This window comes from Apis laboriosa, unplaced genomic scaffold, assembly GCF_014066325.1.
Source record: "Apis laboriosa isolate Shangri-la unplaced genomic scaffold, ASM1406632v1 scaffold9_cov152, whole genome shotgun sequence".
Classification (NCBI taxonomy): Eukaryota; Metazoa; Arthropoda; class Insecta; order Hymenoptera; family Apidae; genus Apis; species Apis laboriosa.
Window position 1 is genome coordinate 2,089,479 of NW_025224966.1, and position 18,431 is coordinate 2,107,909.

Below are 18,431 nucleotides of genomic sequence, written 5' to 3' on the forward strand. Positions count from 1 at the left end.
ATTCTCGGATTTATTAACGCGAATAGATCGGTTAAAGCGAACACGGATCGGAACTCCCTGCAGCGCGAGGCCGGGCCACCACCACCACTTTTTCCCCTCTTAACGTCTTCATTTGGGAGCGTGCGTTTCGTTACGAGGCGAAAAGCGGGAGAAACGCGAAAATTCCTGGGCTGATTTACGGCCGCGTGCCACGCAGGACGATGTTCCACCAACGAACGGGTTTTAATTCATCCCGGCCCGAGCCCGTTTCGTTCCCGCTCTTCCCTCGTGGGGGACTCGCGCGCGCGATCGAGCACCAATATTCGGAGAAACGAAAACATCCTGTATCCCCTCCGACCGCTTCGTAGTGATAATCTCGCGCCACGATTATTAACGCGCTTTAATCGCGAGGATTATTTCACTTCCGCGTCCGAACTCGGTTTCGGCCTCGGTTTCGCCCCTCCGCGTAATTTCTGACCGCAGCCAGATGAAAATTCCACGCGAACCCCCGCTGCTTCTCCGTCTCCTCCCTTCCAATCGTTGTTTCGACCGTCTCGATTGTCGTTTCATCGAGAGAGAGAGAGAGCAACCGATTCCCTCCTTCCGCGGACTCGTCCTTCAATTGCTACTCGTTAATTAATTACTTTTGCACCTTTCGACCTCGCCTCGACTCGAGAGAGAGAGAGAAAATTCGTCTTGGGAAAGGTCGATATCGCGCCATATCGACCCCCTATTAACCGGGTTTTATAGGGGTTATACGCGCGTTGGTTGGTCTACGACCGGTTCAATCGATGCTTTTATGATGCTTTGTTCGCGATCGAACCGACGTTAGATTTCCACCGATCCGCGTCCCGTCTTCGTCTCGTCGTCCGATCGAAACGAAAGCCAAAGCCAAAATAGGCGAAAGAAACCCACTGCGCTTTCGTGGATTCTCTCGAAGGAAGGAAGGAAGAAAGGAAGGAAAATTCGCGCGTGGAGAGGGGGAATGCTTGGATAATTTACTTAGTTTGCGCATTAATACACGATTCGCCATGCATTAGGTCATATAATATAAATAGCGGCCGGCCAATTTGATTAATGCTATTTCGGTAATCGATGCATTAAATAATTACGGGGGCCGAAAACGCACGCGTCGAGAACGGCTGGACGTTAGCCGATAGTCATTAGTTTATTACGCAGCGTAGCCTAATAGTTCCAGCTCCGGGAATAGTTTGATCGAAAAACGATCGGACCGAATGCGATGAGAGGAGGGAGAAAAAAAGGGGGGAGGGGGAGCTCGCGGAGGAATCGGGGAAAGAATCTCTCTCGTGCACGTCGAGAGCATCGCGTCGTTAACCTAAGCCGAGGCAACAACCCCCGCGCGCGCCCTCCGTCTCCCTACTCAGGGCTCACCCCTTCGAGCTATTTATTTTTCTCATGGGTTTTAATTTTGTAGAGACAACATAGATGCGTATCGGCCGTGCTGCCCGAGAACCGTTCGATCCACGTATATACACGGCCATTGTGCCGGCCATTGTGCCAGCCACGTCCCGAATGGATGTTATGCCGCCGCTATCGGGATCGGATCTCGCTCGTTGAGTTTATTAATTGCGTTATGGCAAGTGGCGCTCGCCTACCGGTTCAAATTGAAAAAAATCCACGCCGCTCGCTCTCTCTCTCTCTCTCTCTCTCTCTCTTCTTTCGCTCCTTTATCCCCGTTTCGCACGTTTTTATACCCCCCCCTTCCCTTCCTCTCCTTCTTATTCCTCTTATTCGCGTGCGGAGAGGAACGGATACCGCGAGAGTCTCTTTCTCTCGCCACTTTGTAAATTGATATCGTAGGGGATGGAAGATAATCCTCGGCGCGAAACGCGTGCTTCTGGGTGTTCGATCGCGTCCTCGATAACTCCTTCGTTTATTGCCCACGACGATTAAACCACGTATATATATATACACATATATATACACGTACTCAGTCTCGTAACTTTTGCCAATCCGTGACAATCCCCTTCCTTTTACGAGAGGGGGGAGGAAAAAAAGGCTGCAAGTATTTCCTCGAAAAGGAGAAAGAAAGAGAGAACCACTTTTCCACAGCGATGGTGTGGAGAGATTAAAAGACGCGAGACAAATATATATGTATATATATATATACACACGCGCGCGACACGCCAATGTTTACGATCCCCATTTTACGAGGCTGCGTGCGTGGCGAGTAACGAGCGAGCTCCTCGGCCGGGGCGGGGGCATCCTCGACGATCGGCAAAGCGGAGAGAAAGGAAACGCGGTGCGATCAATCGTAGCCGGAAAGGGGGATCCAATCGTAAAACAATTATACAATTACCGCGGGCTCGTAATTAATTGCCAGCCGTTTCAACGTTTACCCCGGCTGCAATCGTCGAGTTGTTGCGCTCTCGCGCTCACGCCCCGTCCGCGTGCCATTAATTCATTAACGTTCCACCGTCAAACGTATTTGCCCGTAAAATTGAACGGGCGGCGTATTCGCGATTATTTGCTTAACCAATTCCCGAAAACGGCGATCGTAGAAGCGCGCGCCCGGTCCCGTCCCCTCTTTCGCGATTTCGAAAGTAGTTTACAGCTTTCGAGAAGCGATATACACCGCGCGATCCAAAAACGGAAAAGGAGAAGGAAAGGAAGAAATTTTTCGATCTCGCGAATTTGAATTTTTTGGAAAAATTTTTCTTTTTTCCCTTTGCCGTTTGGAATTCATACAGTCGACATTGAGAAGATTTAGAGAGGGGGAATGGGAAGTCGGAGCAGGTTTGGAACGGGTGAATATCGGAGTCCGCTAGCACAGGCCGCAACACGACGGTGCAGTTGCAGTTAATTTGCTCACTCCAAGTGTGTTTGATTCCCCTAATTAATTGATCGGTAGGGTCACCATGGCGCGTATACGGATGGCGGTAATCAAGTGCGTGCCCCTGGTACCAGGGCTATCTACGCGAGCAACGGGGTTTACCTAGCGAGAGCCGCACTCCGATTCCAATGTCTTTTCGTCAATTTCGTCCTCGATACATCCCCCCCCCCCTCCCTCCTTTCGACTTATTCGAATCTCTATCGAACGACAAAGTTCAAAGTTTTCCTTTTACGTTCTCCTCTGTTCTCTTCGTATATATAGAAAATCGTGAGAATACTTCTCGAAATCGAATTTCAATTTGAACCGTTAAAATTTCCGCAAAACAAAGTATCGCGATTTACTTTTTTTCCTGGAGAAATTCTCGTTCCCTTCGGCCAGGCACGCGATGCCTTCCCAACGCGTCGAGCCGCGATGCCTCGCGTTGCCCATAGCCGTGGTGGGACATGGTGGGACAAGGGTGTGGAATGGCCGGCCGACAAGATCGTGAAACAACGTTGTCGCGAAATCCTCGTCGTCTCCATAAAACGTGGCGCGGTTATCGAGAGAGAGGACGTGGCGGAACGCGGCTTGAAATACGAACGTCTCGGAGGGCCGGGACGGGACGGGGGGGGGAGGAGGGAGGGAGAGGCCGCGAATGGCTGAAAAGTCGTTCGCGCGCTCGTAACCGGAATCGATCGAGCGTTGGATGATGGCCTCTGTTACGAGGTGGACAAAAGGACGAACGTGGAAGAAGAAGAGAGAGAGAGAGAGAGAGAGAGAGAGAGAGGTTGGATACACTTACCCAAATGCCCGTTCTCGTAGTAATCCCCGTTGTCCATTCTGTGCTTCTTGAGCGAATGCTGGGGGTGGTGACCGGTGGTGGCAGCGGCCAAGTGGCTGGCCGCGAGGCTCAAACCGACTGAAGCTCTCTTCGGTGGTCTTCCCGGCCTGGAGCTGCACAGTGGTAGAGAGTTACTGTGGTTAGAGACACCTGTCATCGAGGTAACGCTTTACCCCGATCCGAGGGCTTACGACGTTCGTCGCAAGCGATGAACTTCAGAGAAGTTGCAAGTTCGCGCGAGAAAACACGCTCCCTTCCTTCCTTCCCTTTTCTTCCTTCCTTCCTTCCTTCCTTTCTTTCTTTCTTTCTTTCTTTTCGATCGATCGAAATATTTTCCGCGTATTTTCTCGCGAGAAAGAAAAGTGGATGAATCTTGGCTCCGGCTCCAAGGACTCGAAGGAACCACCTCCTTCTCGGGTCTCGCGATCGAAGAGAGAGAGGAAACGCTGGGTCGCTACGAGTGTCGATTAGTAGAGTCTCTCTCTCTGGAGATCTGGAACGCGGCGGCGGCGGCGGTTACGTTTCGAGAAACTGGTTCTCGGCCGACCACGGCCCGATCAAACTCACCTTCCCGCGTGGATCAGTGCGGGACAAGCGTGGTCGCGAGCGAGCGAGCTCTCGCAGCCACGAGATACCACCGGCTAATAAGTAGTGACGTTGCCGCGATAAACCTAGCCGAGGGGAAGATAAAAGTACGCGACGAAACGGGCCAAACAGGCTGCATTTGCGTAACTTATCGCGTCTCGAAAACACTCGATTATTCTCCGCCATCTCTCTCTCTCCCCACCTCCTCCCTCCCCATTCCCCGGCGAGGGGCGAGGAGTGGAACGATCCTCGGGGCCTCCGATCGGACCACCGCGAGCCAGTGTGTCACGAATTGGCGTGAAAACGTCTTGGTAGCGGCGAGCGAGCGAGCGAGCGAGCGAGCGAACGAGCGAACGTTCATTTTTCATAGCCGGCTCCGCCAGGCGCCGGAGAGGCGCTTCCATATACGCGCGGCCGTATCGACTCGCAACAAACACACCGTGCATACGCGCCTCGATTCCTTCGGCTTTCGCTCACGCCGGGGAAACGCCGCGTGTCTGAGACTCGCGTCGTTACCGTGAGGCAACGAGGATCCTCTCCTCTTCTGTATCGTTCCCGATATAGCGGGGCGTTCGTCCAGTGGTGCTCCATTCCTTCGAATTCACCTTTCCTTTTTCTCTCTCTCTCTCTCTTTATCTTTCTTCTCCGCCATTTGATCCGGATAATCTCGACTCAATCGTCCGCGCGTAGACGCAAATTAAATTATTTTTACGCCGATAAAAGCGCGATAAGAGCGCGACGTCGAGGCAACGGGGGAGGAGGGGCAGGATCGCAGTATAGCGACGAAAATCGGAGGAAACGAAGAAGGAGAAGGGAAAACGAAAATCCGAGGCTCCTTCGAGAGTATTCCTCTCTCTATATATATATATATATTTTAGGATGGGACGAGAAGTACATTCGAGTTGAGGATCTCTGCTCTGGTAAGCGAGCAATCTCATAGTAGTCAGGACAGATTTGTAAATCTAATTTTTCATCCCGTCTTTCTGGCTCTCTTCTCTCTCTCTCTCTCTCTCTCTCTCTGTCCTTCTTTCTTCACCTCTTACCATAGAGAAAGAGAAAGAGAGAAAAAGAGAGTGTCTTCCTCGTGCTCGATTCTGGGTTCACCTCCGCGTCCCTCTATCGTTCCAGTGGGGTGCTTTCTCCGGCTCTCTTCATCGCGGGAGCATCTCTCGATCTCCGTTCTCCTTCTCTCGTTTCCCTGGCGCCCTCTCCCACCACTTCTTCTTCCCCTCCCCCTCCTCCTCCTCCTCCTCCTCCTCACTCCACCTTGCCCTCTCACGCACGAGATCTCCAGACGATTCTCAGACGGCCGGTTTATACGGCGTTGATCTCTTAAACCGCTTAGCTTCGGGTTACACCGAAAACAAGAACGCGCTCTCCAACGCTTAGACCCCGTATAATGCGTACTTGTTTGCGCGCGTTCGCGTATACCGGCTAAATAAGAAAAGTTTTCGCGTCTCATCCCTCGAAGCGAACCGCTTCTCCCGCCACTTTCTAACCCGCCTCCAAATTTGGGAAATTTAATAAACGCCTTGGCCCGCGATCGACCGATCTCCCTTTAACAACAGGCAGGCAGGTGGTGAGCGCGGATGCAAATCGAGAAAGTCGAGTCGCACCGGAAACAATCAAACCGCGGATATCTAGAAAGGTGTTTGCTGACAACTCGCTCCCCTTTGTCCCCGCGGTTTCGCGGGGTGTTGAGGGGCGGCCGATCGCAATCGTCGAAGAGGAGAGGGATACGGGATCGAGGCACGAACGCTCCGAGGACGAACGCGGAGAACATGGAAATTGTAAATTGTACTCGACGACGATACTAGGCTACCGTTAAATCGAAGGAATCTGCGTTTGTCGATCGAAACGGTGAACGAGGTAACGAGGGAGGTGGCTCTTAAAGGCCAGAATTTAAATTTCGCGTTACGGACGCGCGTTCGACGGATGATTTATACTCGGTGAAAGGTGTGTTTGCTTTTGGCGGATTGAATCGATGATTAATTCAGAGCGAACGAAAACGACAGAGCTCGAAAACGACAGAGCCGTGAACAAAGTGGAACGGCGAACATATTATACGTTCGAAGCGTGAATTTCATCTTCGACACTTTTCGGTCGCGACTTTTCTCGAATTTTCTCTATCTCGATTAACTCGATTACAGGTGTAATTTTGAAATCGCGATCGCAAACAAGCCGAATTCGTTGGTTCGAATTTTGGACGGAGGAAGGATAGCCGGTTAAAAGGGGATACGCCTACGATTTACGATATCTCGATCGAATTCACCTATCCGGATCGGATCGATCAGATATAAGAGTTTCGGTTCGCGTCCGGTCGAGTATCGCGTGTAGGATTCGCGATGATCGCGCCAGCTGCTGCTATGCTTTGATCCGATCATTCCCCGCCTTAATGATCGTTGCACACCGAGCAACGTGAAAAAGAATTCTATCTCTTCGAGGCTGAAAGGAATACGAAGGAGTTCCAATTCCACGGACGAGAGAACGAGCCAACTCTTATACGCGATTCCTTTCGATCGAGCGTTCGCCTCGACGTTTCGTTTCGTCGACGACGATGGATGGATAGACTCTGGAAAAGAGGCTGGAAAAGTATAAACGACGTGGGAGAAAGAGTAAGAAAGAGAGAGAGAGAGAGACGAGAGCGGAATGGAGCGACTATAAATTGTCAATTTCGAAGTCAATTTGGCCGGGCTTACCAATCGGCTGCCGGTTAATTTCAAGGTGAATTGTGTCCAATATGGGTATATTATTAATGGGCCGGCGAGGGATAGGGTGCACTCTGGAGCGGAGGGTTGCAACCCCGTTTTCGCGCACTGGCCAAATCTATCGCTCGGGGCCGGCGATACGCTCTCTCGTATTCGGCATTCCGGGATTAAACGGTGCCCTCGCCGAGTCTACGCGACGCGATCGGAAACGCCGACCCCCTCCCCTCCACCGCTATTCCTTCTTCCGGATTTTTCTCCACCGTCCCACCTCTACCGTTGGCAAGCAGGCGTTGGAATTCGCGGGGCACGCCTCGACAAAGGAGCCACTGTTTCTCGTTAAACAACACGAGCGCTATCTTTGAATTACGATGCCAGCGAGAGCGTTATCGCATCCTGCTACCGTTCTGCGCCGTCCAAACACCACCCTCCCCCGAAAACGCTATTAAACGCCGCGTTCTTTCCACCGTGAGATCCTTCTCTACAACATGGTTGCGTTACACGACGGTCACGAATTCCCCTATTGTCTCTTTCTCCGTTAAACCACTAAAGGATGTCGTCCCTCGACACCCAAGCCTCTCTCGGACGTCCGTTCGGTCGATTCGAAACATCTGCATCATCAATCGCGCCCCGTCCCGATATCGAGCGCTTCCCCTCTCGTGCACTGGAGGAGGAGACAATAAGTACTCGGGGAGTTGGAAGCGTGTAAGTAAGCGGGTGTGCGATAACCGTGTCGAGGCCTGTGTGCGAGAGGAGAGAAAGATCTCGAAAGAGAGATCGCGAAGAAAGACGCGAGTTTTGTTCCTTTTTATTGTGAGAGGGAGGGAAGGAAGCGTCAACCTTGTCGTTAACGGGCGTTAATTCGTTCGTGACGTCGCGTACGGTGACGCATCCAAGCGCAATTTATACGCGTCTCCCAACCGTCTCCCCTCCGCAATTATACAGATTTCCTCCTCCTCCGCGGCAGACGCGCGGTCGCGGGGAGCCTCTTGCACAACGCGGAACCACCCTTTGGCAATTAAAAAAACTATAAACCGCTTAACGCGGCGCGGCTCGCAACCAACGTGAAGTCGTAAAACGATATAACGAATAATAATACGAGCGTTCGTGGCTCCGCTTCTAATTGTCAGTTTCGCCTTTTACGTCTTTTCCCCGCTTTTCCGCCCATTGCCGACCGTAATCGCTCTTCCGTCCTCCCTCTCTCTCCCTCTCTCTCTCGCTCTCTCTGTCCGTCCTACACGCGCAATCACGCACGCACGGAACACGGAGTTATCATCCCTCATCCCTTGAAATCTTTTTCCAAAAGTTGCGAGAGTCGACACGGGTCGCGTCCCTCTCGTAAAGCGTCGTCGCGGCCAATTCCCGTCATAACAACGACTTCAATTTTCGTCAAAAGTCTTTCGACGTTATCGTCGTCGTCGTCGTCGTCGTCGTCGTAGTACGTACGCCCTCCATTTTCTTTTTTTCCATTTTTTTCTTTCTCTCTCTCTCTCTCTCTCTCGTGCTCGATCTTCTTTTCGATTTCTCGGTTTATAAACTCGATAGCTCGGCTGAAATCGGGCTAGCATTTTTCCAAATTATAAATTTTTACGAGGGCTCGATCGAGGCAGAAGCGTCTCTCTCTCTCTCTCTCTCTCTCTGTTATTTCCTTTCCATCCGCCCCGATCCCCGCACGCACAATTCACTCCCTTCCTCCGTGGATCGCGGCAATCCCGTCAGTCAGATTGGATTTGTCCGATTTCGCGCCCGGAGTGGAAAAGAACGTGCGAGGGTCTGGATGCGCGCGGTCCATTCCGTCTTTCTCCCTCTCGCGTGCCCCCTCTCTCACTCTCTCTCTCTCTCCAACCACCCTCCATATTATTCCTTTTCACGCTCGCTTCTCGTTCCTCGACCGAGAAACAAAGAATCAAAGAATATATATATGTATATATACGCGCACAACCCAGAGAGAGAGAAAGAGAGAGTTGCGTGAAATAGAGTAATAAGAACGTCAAAAGCTGTGCTCGATGGATCGTAAATTTGAATTAACGTTCGTTCCACTTGATATTTTGCTGAGAGAGTGAAATACTAATAGGAAGTCGTAGGAACGCCGCGGTGCTCCGAACGAACGAGTCGTGAAATCGTATACGCCGTTCGGGCGGCGCGATTCGTAAGAAGGTCGTGTTTCATCGCGAGGCTCGAAGAAGAATCGTTCGAGAAAAAGAAAGGAGAAAAGAAGAAAAGAAAAAAAAAAAAAAGAAGAAAAGATCGTTCCCCGCGTAATAATAGTAGCGTAAGCAAATTGGCAAACGTTAACAACGCGTAGTAGTATTCCCGGCTATCTCTTTACGAGGCGCTATTAAGGGAAGAGTAGGAGAAACTCTCCCCTCGCGCGGCAGCATCGAGAGAGAGCATTTTCTAATAACCACGACGTAAAGTTGGGGTGCGTTACGCACAAAAGAAATCTTTCTCTCTTCGCCGAGAATGGGGGAGGGAGACTTATCTTAGTAATATTGGATTAAAACTTATGCTTCTCTCGGTCGCAATACGTTATTTTTATTGCTCGCGGCTTTGCATAATATTCGTTTCGCCTACACCCCTGCTCTCCTCCCTTTCTCCCGATCCGCGATCTCCTCCTCCCTCCGCTCCTCATCCTCCTTCTAAGAGCTAATTTTAATTTCGATGCCACGCCGCGTCGTTGGGGAAAACCGCCCCGTGTTACGATACCTCCTCCTCCTCCTCCTCCTCCTCCTCCGGTTTATATTTATGTTTCCCGACGCCTAATAGTTAGGCGCTGGGCCGTTGCTCGTTAACCGAGCTCCGTTCGTCGAAAGGGGGGGGAGGGTGAGAAAATCAGCCAAATCGAGTGGCGACACCTGACTCGCGGATCGCGATTAACCGGGGCGAGGGGATATCGACAGAAGTGTGGCGAGCGGCCGCAGATGCGCGATGCGATTAATCCGCGTGTAAGCGCGCTCCTCGAGGCAGATGTCCCGAGGCCTTCGTAATCGTAGCACGGGGCCTATACATTTTTTTTCGCGCCTCGCCCGTTCGCGCCAGTTTCAATTTCGGAACCCTCGTAAAGAATATCGGCCGAGTTTATTGCACCGGTTGCGTTTCTTCCGGCACGCGATACCGACCTCGTCTCGGATTCGATTTAGGATCCTTCCTTCGATTCTACTCCTCCCTCTGACGTTCGCGATACGCATATATCGTAATACCTCCCCCCTCCCTCCTCGATAATACCTGTATTTGCGCGTGCACGACGCGCGTTACACCCGCGTAATCCCGCCAATCTCGAGAACGTGGCCCGGTCTTCGGCGCGAGTAATCCTGCCAATTTGGACCTCGGATTATCCAAGAAGAAGAAGAAGAAGAAGAGGAGGAGGAGGAGGAGGAGGAGGCGTTGGAAAGTTTCGGTCCTCCTTGGAACGTGCTCCTCGCGTATTCGTGCGAATGAGGAACGCGGGACATCTCGCGCATCGAAGGTTCGATAAAGAGAGGGTGGTGTAAAATGCTTGGAGAGGTGGTCGATAATTTTTTTGCCTCGACCTCGAGAGGATGGGAAAAACCTGCCAAAAGCAGCGCTCTCGTCTCTCGTTTTAATATTTCTACGATAAATCCGCACCCTTTTACGACTCCACGCGACTCCTCGAATAAATAACGAAGCGAACGGGCTTTTCTTTTACTCGTTCGCTCGATGCGGCCGGTTTTTACGAGCTGGGCCGCTCTAACGCGTCCAAATCGAAATAATAAGCGCGGGCAGAGTCCGTATCCCACGTACGAGATATATAAACCTTCTTCCCGTGGGAGTTCCGTCATCGCTCTCTCGAACCGTACGTTTCGTTATCGCGTCGTTAAAGAGGAGGAAGAAGAAGAAGAACGTTTGGACGTCGAAACCAACGTTCGATCGGCGGGCGAAACTCCGTTGTTCCTCCGAGCAGGAGAAGGAGGAGAAGGAGGAGGAGGAGGAGGAGCAAGTTCGGACACGGCGTTGTCGTTCCGCGACGAGGACTAATTAATATCGTAATTAAGCCGAGGCCGTAACTCAACGCGAGCGTCGTGGCCCAGCCGCCGCGGCAAGAATAATTAGGGAATTATTTTGTTTCCAAGAGGATCTCGAGATCCCATCGAAGCGGAGACGAGGGTTATTCGTCGAGGACAGCCCCCGCCGCGCCACGCCGCGCCGCTAAATTATAATTAAATATCAAACGTTTGCAATTACCCGGTTGCACCTGCCGCGCCCGCTTCCGCCCTGAACGCCGCCGCCGCCGCAGCGCAACGGCCCAACGAATTTCGCTCTACGTAAACCGGTTGCTCCCCTCCCCCTTCCTCCTCGTTCCATAGATCCACCGCCCCGCTCCACCGTCCACCGAATTACCGCCCGAGCTATGCACCGTCCCTCGTCTTACCCGCGTATCCTTTGATTCACCAGCCTCCCCTTTCGATGATTATCGAGTGGTAGGCAGCATTAGGTTAGGGGTGGTCGCTTGCAGCCAAGCTGCGGCCGTCGTCGAAACGATGTGTGCAAGCGAGGGTGCAAGCACGGGCACCATCCAAGGAGCCGCAACGGAACGCGGGCAACCGACGGAGGGAGAGAGGGAGGGGGGGAGAGCGCGTGGACGTTGTCGGTTTGCGGTTGACCCGTGCCATACCGCGCTCCGATACCTCTGCGGTCGCGGCACACCCGCTCCACCGCATCGCCAATAACGGCGACGACGTCGAGAACGACGCCTCTAAGAATCCACGCCGCGTCGCTTCTCCCTCCTCGGCTCGAAAATTCGGCCGAAAAAAGGCGGGCCGAAGAGCGGGAGAACCGGTCCCGTGGCCAGGATCTCGCGCGCGAGTGTCGCGCTCGAACGAGCAACGCGTTATCGTCGCCCTCGTCGTCGATCGAGCGGAAGAGGAGATCGCGCGTTTTCGCGCCCTCTCGTGGCACGCGATCGAGAAGGATTAGCGAAACGCTTCGTCATTCCTCGGCGACCAAGCGGATCGACGCGATGACCGTTCCGCTTCGACCGCGCACTCCCCTTCCTCTCTCATCCCCCCCCTCCTCGCTCCGTCCTTCTTTTCTTCTTCGATCGCGGGTCGGACCAGATTTCGACCCGCTCGTCCATCCCCTTCTCGTCCGCCTCTCCGTCCCTCCATCCCCGAGGACGACACGACGAAACCGTTTCTTTTCGTCGAGTACGAGTTATCTCTCATCGAATACGTGCGTAGACGGCACGCCAGTCCCGATGGGGTTAAGCGGTGACGCGGTTATTATTGCATCGATATCGCGTTTCAAGTTCGGATTCGTCGTCCCTCGTGTTATTTCGAGTTGGTGAAAGTGATCGTCGGTGGTGGTGGAGGGCGGAATATCGGAGGGAGCGGCGCGATGAGTCGGCGACGAGGGGGGGGGTAAACGGAGAGTCCTCGCTTTATCTTAATGCCAAAATCAAATCGGCTGCTGCATGGAATTAGAGATGGCATTACGAGCTATCAGCGTGTATGCACCCTGCATCGATGGCGCAGCCCCAATCGCCGGGTCGAAGGGCGAGAACAATGCGATGTCGGGGGTGAACGTATCCAACGATATTACCCCCTCCCTCTCTCTTTTCTCCCAAGAATCTCGTGGAATTCGTACGTGCGCTCGTATCTCGTCTTTCCAAATGTATATGGACGAACCAACGGCGATAGATAGGTCGCGTTATGAAACGCGTTGGAAAAAGCGGAAATTCGAATAGCCGGGAGGAGCGACCAAGGCATCCACGACCGACCACCCTTCTCCTCCTCCTCCTCCTCCTCCTCCGTCCCTCCCTCCTCGACCGTGTATTTTTTACCCCCGTCGCGCCGCTCGCTCGCTCGCTCGCTCGCTCGCTTCCTTATAAACTAATTTCGCGCGGAGCGCCTCCCTGCTGTCGGCTCGCTCGGTGTCGAACAATTGAATTCTCTCTTTCCATTTACCTATCCGTTTGTATCAACATTTACATTTATATTTGAATAATGGGGAAAATAAAGAGGCCCGGCGTCGTCGTTTTCGCGTCCGACGATTCCGGGGCTCCTCGCTATTACATTTTTAAGCGTTCGTTTTCGAGCCCGCGGCAACCCCCGTCCGACAACGACAAACGAACAACCAACGTGGGGTGAACAGGGTTCGGAGGCTCTCAAAGAGAGAGAGAGAGAGAGAGAGAGGAAGAGAAGCAGTCGACGACACTCTGGGAATTCTGTGCGTGACGCTCGACGCGACCAACTCCTCGTATTATCATTTAGATAAAGCTTATGTTAATATTATTTCCCCCCTCCTATGGGGAGGTATCGGTCTGTACTACCATAATATCCGTTCTCGTGATTTTCGCGACACACCTTTTTTCCACCTTTTACGACCTTTCCTCTTTCACTTGCTCAGCCACTTGTACCTATCTAAACCGGCGAACAAACTCTTCTTCCTCTCCTCGAGCTGCTTTCTCCAAAGAGAATCGGAATCGTCCCTTTAAGTTAAGCCAGTTATCGCGACTTATACTTTATTTTCGATCATTCTCGATCGAGAGGAAGAGTCGTGGGTTATCGCGAAGATGGATGGATTCGTTAACGTTTTACTGCCGAGGCGTGTGATCGGCCCTCGCCGCGGTATTACGCGGCGAAACGTTCAACGACGTTGAGTGCCGTGACTCGAAACGCGGGAAATCGCGGCGACCAACCGTTCGTGTTTACCAACCATTCGCCCCTTCGAAACGATCGTCGTCGTACAAAGTACCAAGTTTTCGATTCGCGTGCTTTCGCGTATTCCCGATGGAGGAGAATCATCGATCCTCGAGTCGAACGTGGAGTGGAAAATTATTAAGTAACCGAGGGAGAGAGAGAGAGAGAGAGAGAGAGAGAGCGATTCGACGACGGTAAAATTGTATAACAAGATAGGGAATCCACTTATCCACGGAATCCGTGGAACAGTGTTGGAAACAATTTGCGCCAAGCGCGGGAGGAAAGGAAACGATCGCGTAGTTGGAGAGATAATTTCGTCCATCGGTTTGATTGGCCACGGAGACGGAAAGCGAGGCCGTGTCCGGTGACAACGATATTCGCCGCGCGGGAGATCGATAGCTATTACGCAACGATTTCGAGACTGCTTCGGACAAATTTATTACCGAGCGGAGAGGGAGGGAGAGAAGTCGTCTATTCTCCGGGGAACGCGTCCATCGATCGACCATACCTCGCCCCGGCTACGAAACTAATCGAGAGAACGAACGTGCTCTCTTTCTTCTCTCTCTCTCTTTTTCTCTCTTTCTCTCCGGGTTCCACGTGTTCCAATGCGCCCCCCGTTGTTATCGAGCACGATTTTTCCTTCGAGGAAATCCACGACGCCGTTTCCACGAAATCGGACAACGCGACGAGAGAGAAGGAGAAGAAGAGGAAAAGGAGGGACAGAGAGAGAGAGAGAGAGAGAGGATAGTAGAGCGTGCTAGGGTCGCTCGTTTACGAGGTAGCATATTTCTGGTAGTGTTCTGTTGTCGGTGGGCCACCCACCGCGATTCCGAGCAGTCAAAATAGCAGCCGAAATCATAACGGCCGATTGTCCGTGCTCCGCTCCCGGGTTATGAAGCAGTAAACCGCGTCTCTTTCCGCGCACTCTGCTCCGCTCCGCTCGTCTTCGATTCTCCGCCGTTTGTCCATCCTCCTAGGGATACCTCTTGCGGAATAATTTCGATGATTGGACAAGGGGGGCGCTCCGCTCGACAATCCGTTGCACTCGATCATCGTATCCTATCCTCTCCTATCCTATACGAATTCCCTTCTATATATATATCACGATTTCGCGATATCGTTGTCGTCGTTGTTCGTGGCCGACCGACCACGATTTCTCAAAGTGGCGATTCAAGTCGGAAACGAAGTCGGTGAAGTCGGAGAAACGTAACGAAACGTGGAATTCGAGAAAACCACTTGCCGTGCAATCGCGTGACTGACAAACGTTTGCCGGGTCTCCGTGGCTGCTCGCCGTTCTCGAAACGTCGCCTTCCGCCACTCCGATGTGTATCCACCGGTGAATCCAATCCGATACATACCTGGAACAAAGAAGAGAGAAAAGAAAAACGATGAAACGTTTCTTTCTTTCTTTTTTCTTTTTTTTTTTTTCTTTTTTTTTTTTGCATTGGCCGAGGCGGATAGGGGCAGGAGTGTTGCAAAGTGGTTTAACAACGAAGCGATATTATAGTTATTCGAATGAGAGAGAGAGAGAGAGATGCGGCGGTGAATGGTGAATCGTAAAAGGGAGCGAAACAAAAGGAAGTGGATGATGGAACTGGGGAAGAAAGAGGAAGAAAGGGCGTTGATTTGTGGAACAGGTTCTTTCTAATTCCAACTCTTCCACGGGATGGTGGTAGCTCGGTGATCGGATCGATAAATCAGGATAGCGTTAGGCGCCACTACTCCGTATTGGATCCGCGATCTCTCCTTTCCCTCTCGCCGAGGGGGAGAGAGGAAAACGCTTCTATACACGCCTCGTCGTTCGTACACGAATGTACGTGTTTGTGTGTGTGTGGTGCGCTGCTCACGTCCTGGGCGCGAGTCTCGGGCGATTTATACGGGCAATATCGAGTCGGGATTAGCACGATCGGACGGACTCGAGTCATGCTCGCGGTCGATACCACGTGGCTATTAGTGTCAAAATAAAAATGTGGCCGCAATATATGGCGAGAACCGTAAGCCCCTCTCTTATTGCCACGGCTGTGCGATGATAGAGAGACTCGTGGCCGCGTATTCCGTGCTCGCACACCACCGACGCTACCTTCCAGCGAGGGAGGAAGGAAGGGCGGGGGGAAACAGGAAGGCGAGAGGAGGAGGGGGGGGAGAGGGGAGGCGAAAAAAACTGGTCCTTCTTCTGCTTTATTTTCGTCTCGCTCGCGACTTTATCTCCCTCCCTTCTTCCCTTCCTTCCTTCGAACCGAATCGATCGATCCTCGGCGTAATTCTAAGCGGCGTTTTAACGCGCGTTAAATAATCGCGAGGAGGAGGAGGAGGAGATTTCTTTCGAGCGTTGTTGCTTCTCGACGCTAGTGAGAGAGGGAACGAAGAGAAGGGAGGGAGAGGGAAGAAATCCAACTTGGTCGTCGCCGAGTCACCCCATCCTGCTGTGTTTTCCTGCTAAATAAAGTGACCATGGATCAGGGGTGGACGAAACATCTCCCGAGCGGCAATAAAACACTCCCTTCGTCTCGTAGTAGTAGAGGCCGCGAGAACCAGCCTCATAAAACTTAGAAACAATTGTCTTTTATCGTTTTGTTGTTATTTAATTTTCTCCCGGATTGGGCAGAACCTCGACACCTTCGCCCCACCTCCTAAATAATTTACGAGCCCATCTCGCTCTCTCTCTCTCTCTCTCTCTCTTTCTCTCTCTCTTTCTTCTCTCGTGTCCTCTTCTCTCGCGAAATTCGAGGAAACTCAAAATTCGAGGCTCCGTCTGCGAATCGAAACGAAACGAACGGATTGTGATAAAAGAAAAAAAAAAAAAAAAAAAAAACAAATCGTTTCAAGCGTCTGTTGAAGAGAATGTCCGAGCGGTACGAGCTCTATTTTTATATCCGTTCGTGCAGGAAGTTGGCCCCCCGTAGGATGGGGGAGACCCGTGTAGTACACGAGGCCCCCAATGAAAATAATTATTAGCGTTAAGTGGACGTCGTTAACCGAGAGAGGAGACGGTTAGTCGTCGGTGACAGACGTTCGAGCCGGTTAGCTCGAATCACGCGCCGCCAACCAGCCTCGATGCGTGAATCTGCGCTCTTCTCCGGTAGAGGATGCGGATCCATTGGCTGGACAACTAGATTTCATTGCGTAATGCTATCCACCGAACCCGCTCCTTCCCCGCGCGCACCCGTGTCCTCGTTCGAGTCTCTCGTCCCGAGGACAATGCTTAAGTTCGATCGATCAGTTCCTCTCCTGTCCATCGCGGCAAATTGACGTTCCTCCGACTGCTGCATTCCTCCGCTTGATCGAGAGAGAGAGAGAGAGAGAGAGAGAGAGAGAAAAAAGTTTGCATAAGAAAATCGGTCGATCGCGTCGGTTGGGCGAAGGTTAGGTTGGTCGTGCCCATCGCTCGACAGAGCAGCCGTAATAAATAAATTCCGTAGGGTGGCGGACGAACCAACGAACATTATGTAGAACATATAAATAAACGGTTTATATACCCGGGGTCTGGCCGATCCTTCCTCCCTTCCTCGATTCCTCTCTCCGTTTCGCCTAGCCATGTTTGAGTTATGAATCGTAAAAGCTAGATCGGCAATCATTGAGCTCGGATTCAACTTCGGGGAAGGTTAAAAGCCACGGTGTTAACTCGCTCTCCCCGTGGATAGTATTGACACTGCCGTGCCGCTCTCCGGCTACCACTCCTACACGCGTATACGCGTGTGGCGCGTATATACGTACGTATATACCACGGTACGATCCGACCACTCGAGGCCGAGCAGGGGAATCGCCGCTTCTCGAGAAACTATCGTCGTCGCTTCCTCGAGGAAACGACCGGTCGCAAGGACGAGCATAGAAGACGATGTTCACCTCCCCCTCCTCTCCCTACCGTTTCCAGAATCGAGCTCCTTCACTCGGTTTCCAGAATTACGCTCCACTTCTCTCTCGAACAACACTCTCTTTTCTTCTTCTTCTTCCTCTTCCTCTTTCTCTTCCTCTTTCTCTTCCTCTTGCTCCTTCTCTCGATGATTCACGCTCAAAAATTTCTTCCGCGATCGACGACAAAATCTCTCGACGAGAGAGAGAGAGAGAGAGAGAACGGTGGCGTTCGTCCTCTTCCACCCCTTCCCTGCCCCCTCCCCTTACCCGGTCGATGCCGATTCTCGACGGAGAGGAACGGAGAGAAATCTGGTCCGGAAGCGAGGCAGGGTTGACACCTGCGCCTTGAGAACCGAGGCGGAGGAGGTCTGTTTGAACGGAAACGCGCAGAGTCAGAGGGGGAGGGGGATATCGCACGGTACCTCTCACCATTGTGAGATGGTGGCTTTGTAGTCTGGCTGGCGCACGCTCACGCGCGGCCAAGTCGCACGCATACATCGAACCGTGGATCCTCTCCCCCTCCCCCCGCATTTCCCCCTCGACTCTCTTTATTTTTATCCTGGTTCGTTCGCTCGTTATTTATTATTCGCAGCGATGGCTATGCAAACGAGGTGGCGAGGAGACGCGGCGCGGCGGGCCCCGGTTGCTCCGTCTACCGGAAAAGCCATCGTGCCGCTTTTAAAAATGGAATATCGCTCGCCTTCTCACGAGGCTCCCCCCTCCCCCCACTCTCGATTCGAAATCGCGTCTGGGATCGCGCCCTCGATCGAGACCTCGAGTCCTCGACGGATCTTGATAAATTGGGGAACGAGTGGTACCGAGGGAGAGAGTGGAACCGAGAGGGATAATCGTTCCGACGTATTCTTTTTTTTTTCTTTTTTTTTTTTTTTTCTTTTTTCCCTATTCAGAATCCAGCTCCAAGAAACACCGAGAACGAGAGAGTATCTGCTTTTCGTCCTGTCCCAATGGAGAGGACT

General features: G+C 52.3%; 1 protein-coding gene across 4 annotated transcripts in view; it reads right to left on the minus strand.

The window, feature by feature from the left end:
* Positions 1 to 18,431, minus strand: part of LOC122720066 (dachshund homolog 2) — a 136,573-nt gene that overhangs the window by 78,118 nt on the left and 40,024 nt on the right. For 3 of the 4 annotated variants that reach the window (XM_043946510.1, XM_043946511.1, XM_043946508.1), the window contains exon 2: positions 3,615 to 3,766. In XM_043946510.1, coding sequence (XP_043802445.1) covers positions 3,615 to 3,766 — 152 coding nt within the window. The remainder of the gene's footprint in view (positions 1 to 3,614; positions 3,767 to 18,431) is intronic. The other variant, XM_043946509.1, reaches the window with a different exon arrangement.